General features: G+C 36.4%; 1 protein-coding gene across 2 annotated transcripts in view; it reads left to right on the plus strand.

Moving 5' to 3' along the window:
• LOC143899196 (uncharacterized) overlaps positions 1–16,141 on the plus strand; it is a 175,351-nt gene extending 159,210 nt beyond the window's left edge. For both annotated transcript variants that reach the window (XM_077409275.1, XM_077409284.1), the window contains 6 exons: positions 1,991–2,116; positions 2,642–2,752; positions 3,496–3,682; positions 9,392–9,573; positions 13,373–13,613; positions 14,152–16,141. In XM_077409275.1, coding sequence (XP_077265401.1) covers positions 1,991–2,116; positions 2,642–2,752; positions 3,496–3,682; positions 9,392–9,573; positions 13,373–13,613; positions 14,152–14,399 — 1,095 coding nt within the window. In that variant the 3' untranslated portion in view covers positions 14,400–16,141. The remainder of the gene's footprint in view (positions 1–1,990; positions 2,117–2,641; positions 2,753–3,495; positions 3,683–9,391; positions 9,574–13,372; positions 13,614–14,151) is intronic.
• Positions 16,142–21,357: the final 5,216 nt, after the last annotated feature.

Genomic DNA, 21,357 nt, shown 5'->3' on the forward strand with positions numbered 1-21,357 from the left:
TACACTAACATTTTGATAATTAGCGCGCATGTTGATGATGTCTGAATCTCCGCTGTTATGGATCATTAGCTGATCCAGAATGCAGCCCGCTAGATCTGTAATTATCCGAAAATACCGTCCCGCGAACAGCCTCAGTTTTAATTAAAACGAGTTTTAAATCCATAATGAGACATTGCAGGTTTGAGATCTGAGTAGTAATAAAAAGTAGTTAGTAATAAAAAATAGATATATTTCTGTAGGATAAAATTCGTAATTATTATTATTTTTTCTTGCAAGTTGCAAATTCCATGCCACTTTATCACGTGGCCGTGACATCGTCGTGAATGAATATCAAACTATCAAACGCGGTCATCGAATAATTCCTTCGCGAAGGCTAACTTCGCGATGATTCATGAAATGGTTAATAATCTTTCCTCTTTTCCCCGACAATTACTACAAGTTCATTGTATGCAGAATAATCTCGGGATGATTCGTCGAGCGCAGTATTATTGGATGGAGCGTGGCACGTTGTAGTAATGAGAAAATGAACGTGTCCGTTGGATAATGCGAAAATTGTTCGGCTCATTACCTACAATGATTCTTTTTCCGCGGAATTTTCCTCAGATTGTTAAGAAGAACGTTGCATCGAAGGTCGAAAATCTTTTTGTACGAGCTTCATCGAGAAAATCATGTCAGAAAATGAGAATATTTGTGCCGCGCATATTACGTTACTTGTGTAATTATTAATCATTATATCGGTAACATATACTTCCATCTAAATATTTCATCATAAATTCATAGTTTGATATTTATTCTTTGTCATAATATTTCTTGATAAACCATATTTCTATTCTGTATTATATATATATATAGTTTTTAATTGCGGAAATTTCATTTCTTGCAAAATAACAAGCGTTAAAATTTTTTTGGCGTCAGAAGTAATAGCGGAATTAATAATACAAAATTTCCGGAAATGACATAAGCGAAATGCTTTCACGCCTGCAAGACATTCATAAATAATAACGCGGATATAAATTTAAATTTAACTTGACAGTCATGGAAATAAATCTGAATGGCGGTATAAAGGTTTGCGTGGATGGTAAAAAAAAGGAGCACGCAAATGGGAGAAGGGAGAAAGGACGAGTACACACAGGGACCAAATAAATAAGCGAGACCGTTTTGGGGCTCGCCCGGAGTCCGATGTTAAACTCGGGCATGCTGTGTTTTTCGAGATTGAAATTTCGCCGTCGACAGGCAGCGATTCTTTGCTGTAGATGTTCTTCTTCGAAGTAATCTGTGCGTGATAATACATCGCGTAATTATTAAACATAATTTTTTTATATTAATATCGGTTTCAAGATATATTCAAAATTTTCCGTACACATTAAGAACTTCTTTATTAAGTTTAGAGTAATTATAAATGTTACAAGACGGAGAAAAAGAGTTATAGACAAAAATAAATGCAAGATTAAATTTAAAAGTTATTAATATAATTTTATTAATATATTATGATAGTTAATATCTCAAAACTTTTTTCTTTTATTACGAACTTAAATTATTTATAAACATAAATTTACATAAACTGTAAAAAATTTGGTGTAAGAACTCGCTTTTATATAATACATGTACTTCCTTTGTTGCCATATTCTCAATTATCAAAAATATTTCAGCGCGCTTGTAGTTAATTCGACTATTTTAAAAGCCACGATGGATATATAGTTGGTAGTTTATTTTTGAATTATTTGTGCGTACATCTTATCTCTATTGTAACAAACGCCGTCGTTGTATTTTCATATAAAATCGCGGTATGTTCGTCTAACTTTATACCGGCAGTATTACTCGCGGAAATACTCCCGGGACGCGGTTTCGATCTATCTTGCTGATCTTCATTGCCACGCGGCATTGCGCTTCCCAATTAAACGGGAGTGACGACCGATTCAAGCGGCTCCCCGACGCGCGAGCGTGCGGCATGTTGCATACACGTTGCGCTGACGTTGATTTGCTTATGCAGGTGCTCGAGGAGTCGGACACGTCATCGGAGATAAGCTGTAGGAAGGACGCTCTTAATCTCGAAAACGGCGACTTCAAGACGTCCATCGAGAAGGCGATCACAAAGCTACCGAGAATACAGCACTTGGTGAGAAATTAACGAACGTTCTGCATATTTAATGCGACGGCAGACACATAGTAATTATTTGCACAGCTTTTTCGACGCGTTCAGGATAATGCGAGTTTTTTCGTGTTTGAACTGTATTTTATTCAATTTAGAGATCATGCAAAAACGTATTCGGAGTAAATAATTTACGCATTAATATCGAGATATTGATTTTATTTAATGCATAGTTTAATTAAAAGCTGTCTCTGTATTTTTTATCTGAAGAAATAATTTGCATAAATATTCAGAGTTGTTTGCCCGTAATACATAATAGATTGATTTCATAACGTTTCATAACGCACATATAGGAAAATTACATTATAGACACGTCAGTGGAAAATCCCGGAAGTTCGTTTCCTTTAACGTAAAGAAATTTCTACGTCAGTGATAGGTGTGACATTAATTCTAGACGACGCGTCGAACGTTCACTCTCGCGTATGCGAATTAGCGTGAATTATTTTTGTACAATATTTTAAACTGCAATTTAACTCTCGACTCTCCGCACAGTGTCACGAAGCTGAGAAACCGCCGCCTCCGCCATCTCAAGAATCCAGATGGGAGTTTCCTAGAGATAAGCTTAGATTACAGACAGTCCTCGGGCAAGGAAACTTCGGCCAGGTGAGAAGATACTTTCTGCGGCGTGAGCGGCGTCCCTATAAAAAAGGATTTGCGGCTGTAAAAAAGGATATGCCTATAATTTGCGGCGATCGGATGGATTTTATGAAATACCTGAAATTCATGCGGAAACGTAATCTTCGTAACAAATTTAATGTGGTTCCTTCTTCCGATATTAATTTAACCTCAAGCGATTTTATTTAACATTTTTGCTTGTGCAATTCTCTCTCTCTTTCTCTCTCTCTCTCTCTCTCTCTCTCTATCCGCATTGATTTAAATAAATTTAAATAGTAATAACAGCTTTCAATATGTGCGATACCGCTTTACCTATTTATGAAATACGATAATAGGTAGTTAGTATAATATTGGTATAATCGAAAATTGATTATGCAAAATCGATTGTGGGAAAACTTGGGGAACATATAATTTATCGCAATAGATTTTTTTCTAATAATGAAAAGACGGATCTGAGCGCAGAGAGATTCGCGCAATTGTTTCCCAGCATCAAAGTTTATAAATTTTCCAAAGTAGCGGTAATATAGATATCTTTAATATATATAACATAAAACGAACCCGAGGAAATTGGATTCCACGATCTTAAATTACCGTTTATCAAATTAATTAACATTATTTAGATCAAATGCATTTAAAAAATGCGAGAGTTGATTAGTTGCATGTCTTAAAAAGGAATAAAATATTTTTAAAACCTAGTAGACATCTGAAATATGATTAAAATGAAATGTTAGGTGTGGAAGGCCGAAGCCGATGATTTGACAGGTCATCAAGGTACGACCCGATTAGTGGCAGTAAAAACTGTCAAAGAAGGTGCCTCCGATCGAGAAAAGGAAGACTTAGATCGAGAACTCGAAATCATGAAGCAATTGGGCAGTCATCCAAACGTCGTAACACTTCTAGGTTGCTGCACCGAAGAAGGTAAGTTGTATATAACATCGATTTGTTTATACTTTTAATTTTTCTTCGAAAATAATACAGAACTTTATGAATTAGTATTAAGACATTAAAATACAATTTGACAATTTCAATTAAAAGTGGAATATTTTTAAAACTTGAAAAATAAGAAATATATAGGATTGGTAACATTAATTTAATAGCCAACATTTCTCAAACGTAATTGCATGAAACCAACCGAACCTTGTATCATCTTTTTTCAATTAACGAAAAATTGCTTCAAACCTGATTTCTGCGCGCGCGCGTACGTTGCGCATCGTACAGTATAATCAACAGAGAGGAGAAATATGTGCTATATGGTATCAACACGTTCGGACGGTGCGACATGCATCGCGCAATTTCCCGCGGAAACGTATATTCTCGCACGCGGCCCCTATTTCGATTTGCATCGGCGAACAATCGGCGCTGCACCTGCAGCTGTACTCAGTGAATCTTCCTCATTACCGTCACTTATCTACGACCTTGCATGTCGCCGCTCACGCACGAACCTGGCAGCGTATAAACTTTATAAAAACCGATGGTAGTGTTTTAAGTGGCGGCACTTCGACGCAGAATGCGCGGATCGCCGGTATATAGTAATTAAGTAATCAAGCCCCGCCGAAGAGAGGTATACAGAGATAGAACCGTGTCTGGATTGCGACTCCTCCAATCGGGTCGCCGCCGCCGCCGCCGCGCCGCCGCGATGCGTTCGCGATGCTTCTTCTACTAGTCGTCCTTGTGGTTTAATCGAAATTCGCGGACGAGCAATGAGTTAGCGACCTAGCTCATCATTTAGATTATTAAAATTTCCGCGAACAATATATTCCATGTAATTAGTAAATAATTAAATATAATGAAACGATAAATCTCTGTCGCAATCTCATTCAATCTATCGCAATCTCATACGTGACTTTATCTACTTGTAATATCTAAGACGCGCCGAAATTATAAATCGCTTCGAAAAAATTTTATCGCTTCTTTAAATCGCGTATTTGCATTAAGAATCGATAATTTACGTGTGTAAAATGTGCAAAATGCATTTTGCATGTTGTTGACTGACTCGTTTGTATGTTTTAAATTCTTTAATTATTGCATAAGAAGACAGTTACACAAGAACGATTAAACGGTCAGCGTGAAAATGTTTGTCTTTACTGCGATTGTGTTCGTTTGGACGATAAATTAGATAGCCATTATGATAATTGCATGAGAATCTCTTTGTTTTGTACAAGAAGATTTATCCGTTTCGTAGTGTTGTTATCTATGCCATAATAGATAATTACAGTTAACATCCACAAATTTGACAGCTGCAAATTAAATCGTCGTGTAAACAATTTATGTATTATGTATTTTGCTTGCAATGTTGCTTCATCGACGTTAAATCAAAATTGTTCATCTCGAAATCTAGCTTCGTGGACGCAATTGGATTTATTAATATTTTTCAATCAAATCAATTTTTCACTTGATATGACGCAGTTTTGTTTCATCATGCATATAAGTTTGCATAAAAATATCAATGATTGCATCTATTTGCAAACAAAGGTATAATCGACGTATGGTTCTCTGTTATTCCATATCGTATCTCTTGATTGATTAAAAATCGCAGCATCCTGCTTCCATAATATCGAATCAAGTACTCGAAGAAACTTGATATGCCGAGGGTTTATTATTGGAAGCATACGCGCAACGAATTGGCAAATAATTTTCTTGCGGATAAGTGATTACTCTTTTGAAGATTGGTCTTTATTACGAAAAATTGAGAGAGAAAATTAATTACGCCTTTCCAGAACTTTAACAACGTTCAGTAGAAAAAGACATACACAAAATTCTGTGTGTGCAGTAAATCATTTATAAAACTCTGAAATGTTAAAAATGTTAAAAATTTTATTTCACGTATTACGTTTAATTCTAATATATAAATTTTTTTCTTCTATAAAAATTATTTTAATTAAACATATATTTTTTATACATACAATATATTGCACACAATAAATACGACAATATCTTAAAATCTTAATTCAAATAATATAATAATTATTATTTCTGAAATCTTACTCACAGTATTGTGTATTACTTTTTTATTTTTAAATTTGATAATTTAACGAACGAGAAAGTACGTATTACAGATCGTAAATTAATTTATTTAATTTTGCATTTTTACGAGGAACAAATTTGCAATAGAGACGTAAAAAAAGTTTGAGCAATTTTAAACGTGTCGAGATGAATCACGGAGAGGCAGAGACCATTATACTTATGTCTTTCTCTTCTTCCACGCGCTGTTCGGTATCGTCATTCTCATCGTTCGTATTTTCCATACGCATCCCCGCGAAGTGCTTCTTCCCGGCACAATACGTTTATTAAGTAGGTATCCTCGCGATACGGTCGTTCCATTCGCGAATCAAAGGAAACTAAATAAAATAGCGGGCGACGATACGATCTGGACGGATGCTCGACTCATTTAAGTGCGACAATTCGATTTATTTCGATTAATGAAATTACGTCACTATTATTTCTATCAATTAATTAAAACATGTTTAAAAAGTTAAGCTAGTTATAATGAATCTCGTTTCAGCGGAATTTACATACGTGCGTAATTTCTTTTTTAACAAGTTTCTGATTTATGGATTTATACATTTGAGAGAAATATAAATCTTTTCTTAGTAAGAGTAAGAATCGTTAAAAAATCATGACGTTAAGTTTTTGCTAAAAAAGTATGAAGAATACCGATTGTCATGAATAGCGAAACGAATGTGCTAATGGAGCTAATGAAACATTTAATCACTGAAAAAGATCGTTTACGAGAGAAATAGGCGAAAAATAAACTCGGCGAGGAAAGATATTCGTTCAGTGAGCCTGCAATCGTAACGATAAAATACTTATCGTGGGCGCAGCAAAGGTCGAGATGATTGCTGTGGCAAATCGCGGACTTTAAAGGTGTGTCTGCATTTCGGGCGTCACTAACGCATCTCAAGGTGCGGACCTTAAAGGGTTCTCTCTGTAGCTTTGCCCTCGCACAATGGTGAACGTGGAAAGTTCCTGGCGGTCCAAGAACGCGAGACGAGCTATAAAATTTACGACATTTAAATTTCGGCTCCATCGCATTTATTGTTCGCGGCCACGTCCAAATTTCTTTCCGGCGCGGCGACGTTCGTCAAAAGAAGTCTTTTTGACCGTTTTACGATCGTCGTTCAAACGAAAATAAATCTCGTGTCGAACAGTCATGCTTCGACCGTCAAGAAAATTATTAACAATCAGAGAACTGTGACAAATAAAAAAAGTTTAACAAATTTTTATATTTTTAATGTAAAATATTTTTAATAGTAAAAAATTATTAATTTTATCCATCTCAGAAACACAAATTAAGCTATAATATCTTCAACATATCGCGTGTCTCGCATTAATGCCTGATGAAGACATCGTCATAATTGCGTTGGATTTTTTATCGCTAAACGATTTCCTCTCCGTTTCAATTAAAAAATGCTTCGTGTCTGATAAAAACGATGAGCCTTTCTTATTTAGCTATCGTCTTTCTCTTTTTGTCCCTAATCAAGTTTCGGCTTATTTGCTTTCGCGACGACGTATGAAATAGGAGCGATATTAAAAAGGCGGCATTCTTTAAAACCTACGAACTTAAGAACGCGATATCTTCCTTTTAGAACGAGTTTTTCTGGATATTTTGGAAGTTTAAGAGACTGATAATATGGTTTAGACGTTTCGCTTTATGATGAAACTTCTCATTAAATGAGTTCCTGATATTTCGCGTCTTCTCAGAAACGAGTTCTCCCAAAATTCGCGGAATTAACTGCACGTCATTATACTTCACGATTTAAAAACCGTCGATTGGCGTCAAAATCTTCAATGCCACCGCGTTTATAATTTTGTTTACAGTCGACTGTTTTCGAATGATTTGCATATGATGTAGGATTAAAAAGAGATCCGAAAGGAACTTGTTTCAACGCATCGCGTCGGCCGAATATATTCTTTTGCCTGTATTGTCGCTTCGTTGTTTCGCGAATAACGTTTCTATCAGTAATGCGTGCGCAAAATATGATCTACGTGAAAATGAAACGTGAACGATACCACAGCCCACGTATCGCCGTTGCGCATTCGTATTGCTTTGCATTCGTCACGGCTATTGTATCATGCGCGTGCCATATCGATCGACATAGGCGTGGATCCGCGATTTTTGCAACGAAAGCAGTACAGTGTACAGTTAACACGAATTCAACGCGCGTATTTGATAATGGAGCCTCGATATATTATGTGCCAACGAGATAATAACAGGCATTGCTCTTGAAATGAGATCATTTTCTTTATATGCACAGCGATTGCTTTAATTTCATATTTTTTATTGCAATTTTCTATTACATATAAATTATTAGATAATATATATTATATATCTTAATTAGTTGGGGTCACACGAGAGAGAATGAACGTAAAATTGCAGCAAGAAAATCTTTAAGTGTATTTTACACACACACATGTAAAATAATCTTATCTTTTTTTCCAATAAGTTATTACGTAATTGCAATTTTAATATATAAAGATCTATTTATTTTTACTTTTCCATTAATTGACAGTTTCTGTCAGATTTAATTAAAGTTTATGGATATATTAACGTTCGTGTACAAACATGCATCGTATAGCATGGTAATTTGGATACAAATTAATCAGTACTGTGTCATGATATTAAATTGTTAATACACGTTTAATAACACACGACTTAACGATCGAAACAAGCATTGTAAGCATTACGTTTAATCCACTTGGAAAAATGTATAATACTAACTCGATTAATTCGAAGCGAGGAGCGTACGCTAACATATGCTACTTGGCGAACAAGAATTATTAGGGAGAATGGCAATATCGGCCTAATATGAGAATTACGATTCGACGCGCCGACAAAAGTGGCTCCATAAGTTACAATCAAGCGGGTACTACCTAAGCGAGAGCTCTTCCAAGTGTGCATCTCTCTTAAATTATTTCAAACGTAAAATATTTCTCCAACATCCTCATCATGTGTTCCTCTAATCGTCTGTATACATTTTTATATAGCCGTCGTTACGATGAAAGCATTACAATTTAACATAATATAATTAAATAAATTTCACGTAAAATGTAACTTCATTAAAGCAATCATTAAATATTCAAAATTGTTACCTCGACAAATAATTGTACAGGTTGCAATTAATTTATGGCACATTGGATATTCTGATGTTTGATTAAATTATTTACATTTGATAAAATTATACACACAGAGGCTCATTTACATATTTGCAATTCAAGCGCGTCGATTACACTTACATCTCTTTCGACTATATTACAATAAGAGGTCACGTCGATGCAGTCGGGAAAAATTCGACCAACTTTTTAGAAAGCGTAATCGATGCCCGAGAAAAAATGCCGTTTTTCCTTATATATACGACGATGCCATGTTTTCAATTTATTGGATCACGGTATAGTGTGCCTTGAATAGTAAATCGCCATTAAAGCAAATCCATGGACGCCTCGTAATACTATACGTTCGCTTCGTCCTGTAAAAATCGCATTACTCATTGGAATCGTGAGTAAGAGTTGATGAATAAGAGTTATCCTTGGTTGATTGAGATCCCATTATTCGAAACGCAGGAGCGACACGCTCCAATGCGTTCTTCCATGAATGAACATAAACGATTTAATGATTTTTTCTGATTGCAGAGCCTCATTATCTCATACTGGAGTATGTCATGTACGGAAAACTGCTCGCGTATCTGCGTGATCACCGCACCAGGCAGTACTTTTACAACTTCAGCGAGGATTCGGCAGCCTTGACATCGAGGGATCTCACGGTTTTCGGATATTGTGTGGCCAGAGGCATGGAGTATCTTGCATCAAAAAAGGTACGAATATTTTCAAGACAGGTTTCTCGGTATATAAACATTGGCGTTTATCAAGATTTAACTCTAATGATACAATTAGACTGAGAGAACGAGTTAAATCTCAGCTGACTTTAATGTTCGTGGGAACGGCCGACATGCTTTTAATGCTCACATTTCATATTTATGGAAAAAATTAAGGCTTATTTTTCCCATACGATGTGTCCGCATAGAATAGAACAATATCCTCTTTCGCTTTCTTTTCCGGCTTTTCTACGACACGTGCATCGTCATATCGAAGTCCATCAAGAAAAATTCGACGCGAATACGAGGAAAAACGAGTCATATAGTAACATTACAATATTTTTAGATTCGATGAAATCAATGCGTAAGGTATGCATTTTTATCATCTTTTTTTTTAATGCACTTTTCTCTGCCGCGCGTTCTATAATTTATATAATTTTAAAAAACTTTCTTCTAATTTTTAATCACTCGATTATTGTAATATCGTGTTAATTTTTTTATACACGACCAAGATATTTACTTACAAGTTAAAAATTTGCAAGGTCTATAATAACTAATCGCCGTCCGCCAAAGAGAAAAAAAATTTCTTCCAGTAAACAATAAAAATAATAAAATCTCACATTATTATGCCAATGTCTTGGCAGTTCTCAATGACATCACATCAACGTCGCGAGACCGCTGCGATCGATGTTTAATAAAGCGTGCTAATTAATTTTTCTTTATCGCGCATTTATGAAGGTCCTCCAAGTTTCTCTAGATAATTGTTGTTCCGTCGTAGGAGAAAAAGTAGCTTCAAGCCTGATCGCGCTTAACAATTTCTCGGCCGTTCGTCCCTCGTGATTTTTCTTCTTTTTTTTTTGGCGTTACATACCGCCTAAAGGATAGGATAGTGAGACGGCTAAAGAAGAAAGGAAAGGAATCGCGATAAATTTCGGCGCGACACCTCGCCGATCGATACGCACCACAGTCGTTTAAAATGCTTAGATAGAAGCCCCCTCGTTAATCTCCCCACAATTTAACAAGCCTTCCCATGTCGTAAGTATTGTCCGACCAATTATTCGTTTGGGATATGATCCCGAATACTTATTGAAAGATATAAGTTTAGGTATGGATAATTTTTTATGCAATTGAAAAAAACACTTACAATTAGATATATTACATTAGAGAATAATGATGTGTATTTGCAGTCGAGTAAAAAAATTTGAAATACTTCAATGATTAAAAAATATAATACTTAATACATACTTATATATAATATTATTTGTGTAATACTCAAGATACTGTAATCATATATTTTGTTTAAAATTTTTTAAGTTATTAATTTCGTTATTTAGAGTTATTTTTGTAAGTCAAGGTTTCTTATAACGCGCACGATTTTCTTTTTAATCAATCAATATTTTTATTACTTGCGAGATGATGAAATCACATGTTTAACAATTTTTGCGACCAATTATTAACATCCTGTCGTTTGTTAGAATCATGGTAAGTAGTTTTTACATTGCGCAATTTAAAATATAGATATAGGTAAACTTGCAGTTGTGGGTATGCAGCGATGCGAATATAAAGAATAATGTACGTAATAATGCAAAATTATACCCATCCTTGTAGCTGAGTTGCTTCGTGCGCGATTTTAATATTTCTTCTTTATTACCGAAAAAAGATAATAGCTTCGCGAAGCACTTATGATTTCGAAGTAATACCTCGGTAATACCTATAGCGTATTTTTTTTTATCGCGGAAGTTTCAGTCGTTTTAATTTGATAAATTAAATCCCATTTCTGTCTATATATAAAGATGGAGTTAAGAAAAGACCTCACGTAAATTTTTTTGTGCTTTGCGAAAAAAGATAAAAAGTGAAAGTCTTTCGAGGACATTTGACATCTACCTGTAGAAGGTCGCGGAGAGCATCGACTGCACGACAAATAATTCGTTAATGATGTTTAAACTCAAACATTTTCACACAGTCGTAAAATGTACCTCCATCGTGTTCGTTGAAGGAACATTCCTGCCCGCAGATCTGTGTCACTAGGCAAAGATTGAGTTTTATATCTCATAAAGAGCGAGTTTAAGGATGTTCGTGTTATTCGTCCAATATTTTTTCACTCGATTCGAGAACGATAAACGGCCCCCAATAGGGTTTTTACAATCTACGCCATCTGACTAGTTTCGTGACTATCATAAGATATGCATTTTGTAGTAAAATATGGACAAAAATTTTATGTCATTTATATGTCACCGAGCAAACATTTATAACTTTTAAATTACAGAGATTTTTTGCTATGTCTCCACAAGAAAAATAATTTTATTTTAAATTTTTACACATGAATATGAATATCGCACTAAATAATATTTTGATTTTTAAACTTTTATTTGGTCGCTATTAACAAAGATCGACGTATTTAGTATACATTTCTGTTTATATGTGTAGATAATTTAGTTTTATTACTAAATGCTTAGGCAGGCGATCAACTGGCTTCGGATAATATATTCAGGATCGTAATACGCGCAGCTGCGATAAACAAAAATTAACATAACGTCGACGGAATATTGGCCATGTGATACAAGTATTGCGATGCGAACCGGTATCTGCCAAAAATTCAGCCAGTGTTTTATGCAGATAGCCGAGACGAAAATTTACGCGCAATTTATTTCGCTCGATGCGCATTATTGATTAAAACGAGGATGATGGAGCAAATATTTCTTCATTCAGATATTGTCATTTAGAACGGCTTCTATTACGCGTCGCAGAGAGGAAAAGGAAAATTTGCGCTTGCCTGTGGAAGAGCACGTAGCGGACTCTGAGGAGGATACACCTGACGATTAATAGATAATTAGAGAAACGAAGAGCCCGAACCCTTCCTGCGAGCACCCGATCGTTCTCGTCAAATGTTGAATTACCAGTTTCCGTTCGTATATAATAGCTTCCAGGAAACGGCGCAGCAAAAATTATTCTCCCAAGTTAATAGACAATTACGTAGTCGTTAAATGATAGTGTACGCGTGCCATACCAGCTGCGAATGTGGTTGCATTCAATACGAGAATTTTCAGCAGAGCAAGCGCGGCTGATGCGCTCGACGTTTTGTAACGTCGTATTTGCATCATCCAGTCTCATTGCGTATATAACAATTATCATCTTGGTTTGTCATTGCGGCTTTCGGAGTCGTTTAGCGAAACTTCATTTGGCCGAATGCACGTTGAACGGTTAATTAAAATATAATTAATAGTAATGGCGAGGCTGCACGAAATGGCGCAACGCGAGTATCATATAATCTTCGCGATTGGGTTACATGCATATATCTCAATTACATTTTTTTGCATTTGAATTGTCTATACCTTTTTGATGGCTCTAGGCAACCAGGCAGATGTTTCTTTCATTTGTCGTTGCAAGACCAAAACTCACTGAAAAAATTTAAATTCTCGTTTCTTCATTCTTCTCGGATATCCTTGCTTTCCAGTAGCACATTTGGTTGAGCACATATCGGCGGATTAATATTGCTAAATTTATCGGATCTATCGACGAGCACTCGACACTCGTGTCGCTAAAACAATATTTGTTTTCGCGCAGACGCGCACTGGTCCTTTCCAGGTACCGCGAATCCCGTTTTGTCGCGCGCGAGCTCGGACTCAAGGCTGAGTTTTTCTCGAGACGACTCGCTGCACCGAACTCGTAATAGCGTGTAATTCCCCAAGTCATGCGGGCAGACCGTAAGCAATCGCACACGTAATGGAACATGCACCTCTCGAGAGCGAGCGCCGGTCGTTCATCGGTGTGACTTGGTTCTTTCTCTTTCTCTGCGCAGATCATCCACCGCGACCTCGCCGCCAGAAACGTTCTCGTGGATCACAACAAGCTGTGCAAAATCGCCGACTTCGGCATGTCGAGGTTCGCCAACGAGGATGGCGAGGTGATCGAGACTAGACACGGCAGAAATGCCCTACCCATCCGATGGATGGCCCCCGAATCTTTGATCTACTCCCTATTCACGACGAAAACCGACGTCTGGAGCTTCGGGATTCTGATGTGGGAGATCGTTACTTTAGGTAAGTGCCTTCATCGCCTGTCGTTCGAGAATGACTAAGTGACTTGCTTGATTTCGGTAGCTCGTTATTGGAATAAATATTATTTTTAAAAAAGATTGAGAATCCTCTTTTGTTGCGTTGTTATTATTTGATATGAAAATAAAGGTATGCTTGTGTGTGTGTGTGTGCAGACAGGCTAATAGTTTGGAAATAAACTTATATATTAAATGTAAACTTGTGTTATATTAATTTTATTTAATTAACAAAATTACAAAGAAAAAGAAATTAATCTACAAAATATGTCATTAAATATATTATCAAAATTTTATAGCGATTTCTTGAATCTTCCATTTTTTTTCGTCTTTATCAGTTAAAAGAACCCGATGTGGCTACACACATACGATCATCTTGAATATCCACTAGGGAAAAAGAGAAAATATCCAATTTATACCTCGTTAAAGCAAGTACTTTAATCAATGGGTGGTAGCTTCTTCCTACCGCGACCTATCGTGCTGACATCCCGTCGTAATAATCGCACCACTTTGTGCTCTCTGTTCAGGTTCAACACCGTACCCGGATATGACGGCGCGGGAAGTCATGCGGAACGTGCACAACGGTTATCGGCTGGAGAGGCCTTCGCACTGTCGAAGCGAGCTCTTCAGGGTGATATCCCGATGCTGGCACGCCGATCCCGACCGCAGGCCGGAGTTTCAGATCCTACGTAGGGATCTCGCTCAGCTGCTGGAGGACAACATGAACGGGCACTACGTGGACCTCGAGAGCTTCGCCTCCGAGTGCACCGATTGAGAGAGGTCGACGGAGGAAATCTCAGGCTCATCCTCGATCGCACCGGGAATTTGATCCCGTGGAGAAATTCGCGCTCAGCACATGCGTTGGTGCTACGTGAGCAGGGAGATTTTTTGACATACCATTGATCTCCGAAGCCACTTTCCTTCGCGAGTACAGAACGTAATTGAGATTATCCCAAAAGATCGAATTCTGCGAGGTCTGGGACGTCTTACGTTCTTACTGTTTTTGACCTCCAAAATTCGTCAGAATTTTGTACGAAGTGTATTCTATATTTTGTAAAATACGCTTGAAAATAGAGTCGATAACTGGGGGCTACTTGAGATAATGGAGAAATATCAAAAAATGTTTTGTTGTAGGAAATTCGTCGATTCGCACGTAAAAATCGCAATCCGTCCACATTTGCATGGGTCTTATTATCGCTGTGCAATAGCAGAATGTAATGACAAGATACGATGTTAATTTATTATTACGTGAATACGACGTATACTCGGCAACAACATCGCATACATTCGTAATAATTATGAATGGATTTTTATCATTGGATGCTTTTACGATTCGTTGAAGTACATGTATAATTAATTATGCAATTTCCATTTTGTTGAAGTACGCAGAACGTAGAACAGAGGAACGCTGTAACGCACGATGCTGTGATAAATGACGAAAAATAAAAAAAATTACATAAGCGCGATACCGAAGCGCAATGAGAGAGTTTATAAAGTCCGCAAAATATAAGTATTCCATCTAGAATAGAGTATTATTGGGTAAGTAGAATTTTTACAATTAGTTATACACGACTTTGGTTAATCCTTCAACATTTTGTCTTAATAATTTTATTTATAAACGAGAATGTATACATTGGGCAATGATTGTGCACAATTGATGATTTACGCATTTTAAAGGCTTGCTGTTGCATGTAATGTACTTTACATAAATCATTTTTTTTATATTAGAAAGGCATTTAGATATCAATTTATCGAAACAATAGCGGACATTATTTTTAAAGAATTCTGCTTTAAGTTTTTGATATTCATTTATTACTTCGAGGGAAAGAGAAGGCAATTTACAGAAAGACTTAGTTCTCCACGTTAAACTTGGAAAACACAACGAGACTCAGCTCTGCGTCGCGACATTTGTACATATTATGTCCCTTACGTAATATATATACATATATATACATATATAGATATAACAATGAATATTATATTTGCCAGAAATCAAAAAGAGACACCCCACTCTTCGAACCGCATACTCGTAATACTGTAACAATAATTCTCGTTAATTGTCGTTAGGTATGTGCATCCCGTGTTTTTAATCGCGCCCGACGCGTTTATTCTTAATCATTCTAGTCTTTCGCGACGCGTTTTGGGGCGACGATCGGTATCGATTATATCGCACGCTATTTTTCTTTTCATTCTCCGCTTTCATAAGCGTTACGAATTCGCCCGAAATTGCGATATCAGCGACATAATATATGTCGCGGTCGTTTTAAAGAACATATATTAATTGAAGCTCCGCTGTCAGTTGATTATAGCATTTTTTATCTTGCTATTTTTTCCTGCGACATTGTTTCCGCTCTTTAATACGGCTCGTCTCCGTTTGTCATTATTATTCGAGACATCGTTCTCGGATATATCGCATTTTGCGCGTTACTATCGCGAAAAAAATAGTTGCGACCAATACTGTATGTAGGCTCGATTGTATTAAGAACTTTTGTCAGTAAACGTTGTGAGAAAATTCAATTGTTTGCGCATTTTATCGATTAAATTGAATTCCCATAGGAATTGAGCGTATAACGGCGCTTATCTTTCTAGATTTGACAAAGGCACGATGTAAATCGTCGTGCACGCATGCGACAGTATCTTCCGACTGCCACTTCCTTCGTAAAATGTTTAAAATAAATAGCCTCGGAAGTGCGAAAAATGACAAAGTGAATTATAGCGAAATCGCTATCGCGCTGCGCGCACGCACATTAATTATCTCGACGCGAAAGATCCGCGATCGTTCTGCGGTATGTAGTAAAATGTAATCTTCTTCGTTAACCCTTTATCCTTACCCCGGTGTAAAATTACCGAAGTCATTCATATTTGTTTTTACAGGAAACGTGAATAATCTTTTCAAACATCAAAAACGAGCTGGTTCTTTGCGAGGAGTAGATAAAATAAGTATTTGTGCATAGCCCATCTTGCTTGGAATAATTTTATTTGAAGAAAAAATATTTTGAGAGAAATACTTACTTTGCAATAAGATATCTTATTGCAAATTGTTTCTGTCGGACTACACAATTTTTATTTCTGCTAACACATCAAATAAAGCGCATTGCAGCAATGTGTCTGCCTCGTGAAAAATTATTTCGAAATAAAAGTGCAAATACGCTTTTTATCTTTATCTACTGTTGCATATATGTTCAAATAAAATTTTTCCTATTTCATGCAAGAGCTCAAAAAGACGTTACGATAGTTTTAAATCGTGCATATTGAATTGTCGAAAGTGTTGAAACGTTGAAAAGAAATTACAGTCCGAGATTTTCTTTCGGAGTTATTCTGGACCGCGTCGGCCGAAGACGCTTCCTTCTCTTTCAAATAGAAAGAGGCCTTAGGCCTTCGGCCCTCGTGATTTATGAAATCGCGTCTGCGACGGACGCTGCAGATTTACTGCAACGGGAATATGGATTTATGCGCGCGAACGCGCGCCGGACGAGATAAAGGCGCGGTATGCAAATACGTCCGGCGCGTTTTGTTAAAGTCCGCGGGCTAAAAGGAGGTGGACAGTGGAGATTTACAGGTGCCATCGAGCTATACTCGGGAGGAGGAGGAGGCAAGGCCGGAGGAATCAAATTCCCGACCGGGATATCGATCTGGCGATCGCCGTTTCCAGACACGAAGGCGCGAAGAAGATGGCTTAATGAAATTAATTAAGACCTCCCCATCGCCGTGGCGATTTCGTGATCACGCAAACGAAACGCTCTTGTGCCGGTCTTAACTTATCGTTTTTGCAGCGTATGAGTAATAACGATATTTTAAGAGAAACATACTTTTTTGAAACATTATATTTCTGCATTAAAAAAAATCTCAAAAAGATTGCTTTTTAAGAACGCAATTGAAACGTAGGAAATATAATAAATTAGATCGTAAAATTAATATATTTTAGGGACTGAAGAAATTACTACAATAATTAAGATTGATATTTTTAATGTATGTGTTTTATCATTGCGTAAAACGTATTCTTAAACTTATATCAAAAGTTGGAGCATTTTTTACTTGCACGTGAGTAATCGCGCAATTAATTTTTATATTTAAACTCTACTATATACAAGCCACACCATAATCAGGTTTTTATGTAATAGCGACCTTGGTTGTTGGATTCGTGTCTCGAAGTCGTAAGTATCGACTTACTCGCATCAGTATCCATGATAGGGTATCCACAGAGTCGGTCGAGTGATCTTATCCGCCCCATGCAGTTGCCTTCGCTCTTCAAAGCTTGGGACAAGTACGACGTGTGTCCGACGCTGTGGATCGTTATCGTAAATTGGATCGCATTCTTGAAATCTCGAGAAATAACCATAAAATGTACCGGACTCGTTTAAGGCAACGGATTCCCCTGCGTTCGATGACGAAGCGATGAATTCGATTACCTTGCGATCAAATCGACATTTTTCCAAACATAAATAAATAGAAATAAAAATTGAAAAGTATGATCGAAGAGAAAACGATTGTCACTTTATTAACGAAAAGCTTAATTGTAATGTTTTAAAGGCTCAATATTTCAAAGCAGAAAAATTGGGCCAATCTAAAAGCATAACTTGCATATATTTCTAATTTTTCAAAAGCAAAAGAAGCGAGAATTATAATAATTGTGATAAGACTAAAGTGGAAGAGAGAGTCTATGATTTCAGTTACACGTTCGTGATATTGCACTTTTCTGCGTATCAAGGAAATTGAGAACTTCATTGATCTTGCCACGATGAACGTCATATATTTCTATGATCAGTACATTGACTGATGATGTCTTTTAGATGGAGAAATTAATCATACTTTTAACGTATACTTTCGAAAATTCAATTAGAAGATACTTACATCCACATCGATCGACGTACGTGCCAAGCGATCGATCTTCTAGAAACATAGTGATAGCCATAAATTGCAATTATATGGAACTATTACATGGAACTCTCTTCTTGTATTTTAGATAGTTTAACGATGTGTTTGACCTTACGACAAGAGTCGAGAGAATTTCTACATTAATTTTCCAGTATAACGGAAGTTTATTAAAAGTAAACACACGCGAGATATTTTTATTTAAATTAAATAATTATAGTATTTTGAAATATTTTATTTCTTACCATTTTTGCATACTTTTTTATTTTATTTTATTTCTTTTTCTTGTAAATAATTATATATTATTGTTTTACTTTTCTTCTGCTCTTGATGCTGTAATATTTTTATCTATGACTAGTAGTTCATATGCTAACTTTCTCTGTTTTCTAGTCGATCCCTGATCTCTCTAGATCTTTCACGATTGTCTATAATTATGACAAACTATTTCACAGGGTCACGCTCAATTTCATCGAGGTTACGATGTACGCATACGACGGCGATAAAAATGTCAACGTCCGGCTATCTTTAACGAAAGACTTTCGCCGCAGAATCTTCCGAGAGTTCTCGCAGTCGTAACCCGCGTGCGCTCCTTTCTAATCCGTGGGAGTTAAGAATCGAAGCGCGATCAAGGGAAGACCCGCGAACGATCCGCGCGTTCCACTTTCATTCATAACGCCACCCAACTTACTTTTTTTTATTGCTATTTTTCTCAAAGGTGCCTATCATCGTAATCTTTTAGAAATCGAGCGTTAGAAAAGCCATATATATAGCATCACCATGCTGATTCACAGCTTCCTTATTTTCCCACCATAGATCGTTAGAATATTTAGATATTCAGGGTACTGGAATACAAAATTATACTATGAAGATGAGCTGTTCAATCGTCTCTGTTCCACTTTAGTACGTATAAACATAAATATATTTTTTGTTTCAAGTTCCGAAATTATATAAGTATTTTGAATGTGTGAAAAGCTAATAGAACAAGCTTAGTAAAAAATAATCAATACAGAAAATAGATAATTAAAACGTGTGATATTTGTATAACCATAAAATGTCTGGTTCTCTTTTATCATTAATGATTACGTAATATTTTACAGAACAATTACTCTCATAATGTATTTTCGGAACGTAGAATCTATCGAGAATCTCCGGTACGTTCTAATCGGCACAATTTTGCGAATGTATAGAGATTCGTGAGACGCGACCCACATTTTCTGTGGCTCTTCTGGTCGGCGCGTTTCACCTGTCCGCGATTCGGACGCGAATCCGGAAAGGGAAGAATGATACAATCAGACTCGAAGAAATCTCAAAACAACGATTAAGAAACAAGAGTAAAACCTGTTTCCAGAATGGGACCGGCGCCACGCGAGAATTATTTGAGAGACTCATTTACCTACAAATTCAACAATGTTTCGTTTCGAGAAGGAAAAAAGAGACGTATTGCCTTTAAGATGTCTCACATGCAAATATCTATGACACATCTGAAAGATAATATATATAATTTTTTAAGATATATATAACATATTTTTCGAAGAAAGATAGGATTTTACAAAGAATTTCTGTGAACAGGTTTCCGTTTCTCTTTCCGATTGTTGATTCTTCCCACGCTCACCTTAGTATCCGAATTTACTCAGAGTTCTCACGATTTATAGCGTTTATTCTGCTCACTTCTAGATGGTAACATCGTCAGATCACGTAATGCCGATTTACGAACCGATATAAAACGCGACGAACTCGTATATTTCGATTACCTGTCTGTCAATCACTTTATAAAGTGACAAGAGAAGCCGCCAAAGGTAAACAACGAAGTAAATTTATCAGAGAGAATCATATGTAACTCTTTAAATAGCACTATAATGACGCAGAAATTTTTTATTTTGATATTCATGTTACAAATATACTCTCTAAATCTGAATCAGTGAATAGTTGCTGATTCAGATTTAGAGAGTATAATATACATTTTGCAAATTTTAATGCCTTAGACGCTCTTATCTTATTTCAATCATGTAACTATAGATCGCTCCGTTTTTCAAGATCACGTTATTATATTTTAAAAAAATGCAGTAACAGTTTGATTAAAAAGCATAGTAACAAATTGCTGGTGATAAAACACTTTTAAAGGCCCCATTTTCCAGAATGAATGTTCTTTTTTTCCATAATACTCATCCTCTCACGAAAGTAGGCTGGTAATTTTTAATATCGGTAAATTAGCTGCACGTTTTATTCACGACTTCTCTGAAACAATTTAACCGCACACTAGACAAACGTCGGCATGCGTATCGCACGCCGCCGTGGTAACGTTAGCACGTGGCTAAGTGAAGACAGTATAAGTACTGTCTATATCATACATTGAAATGCCATTTGAGCGTAGCGTAAAACCGCCGCTTTCACCCCTTCCGCCGTCGTCAAGCAGCTGTTATTGGAAACGAAGTGCTGCGTTCGAGAGGAAACCGAGGGAATTTCGAACGGAATAAAGCTGCGGCGAATTTCGGACGCAGCGTTGTTTCCGCGAAGAAGAAAGTCATTTAAAATATTTTAAAGCGTACGTCTGTTTCCGTTATTTTACCGTAAATTGCTCTCACCACGAAATGAAAACGGAAACGTCATGACTTCCAGAAATTCTGGTTTGGATACTGGGTATTGAACTTTTCTGCGGTTAATAACATCTATATGTGTAATACATTTAATTTAGAAATTAAAAAACCATTTAGAAGGCTATATACATACATAATAATTATTATATATTTGTGGCAAAAATTAAATTTATAAAGCAGAAAAAAATCTTGATTAAACCCGACTCGTATAAAGGAAAAAGACAATAATTCTTAAACGACTTTGCATATGTAACATATATTTAAATA

The sequence above is a fragment of the Temnothorax americanus genome, unplaced genomic scaffold (genome assembly GCF_048541705.1).
Source record: "Temnothorax americanus isolate GAGA-0224 unplaced genomic scaffold, ASM4854170v1 Scaffold10, whole genome shotgun sequence".
Lineage (NCBI taxonomy): Eukaryota > Metazoa > Arthropoda > Insecta > Hymenoptera > Formicidae > Temnothorax > Temnothorax americanus.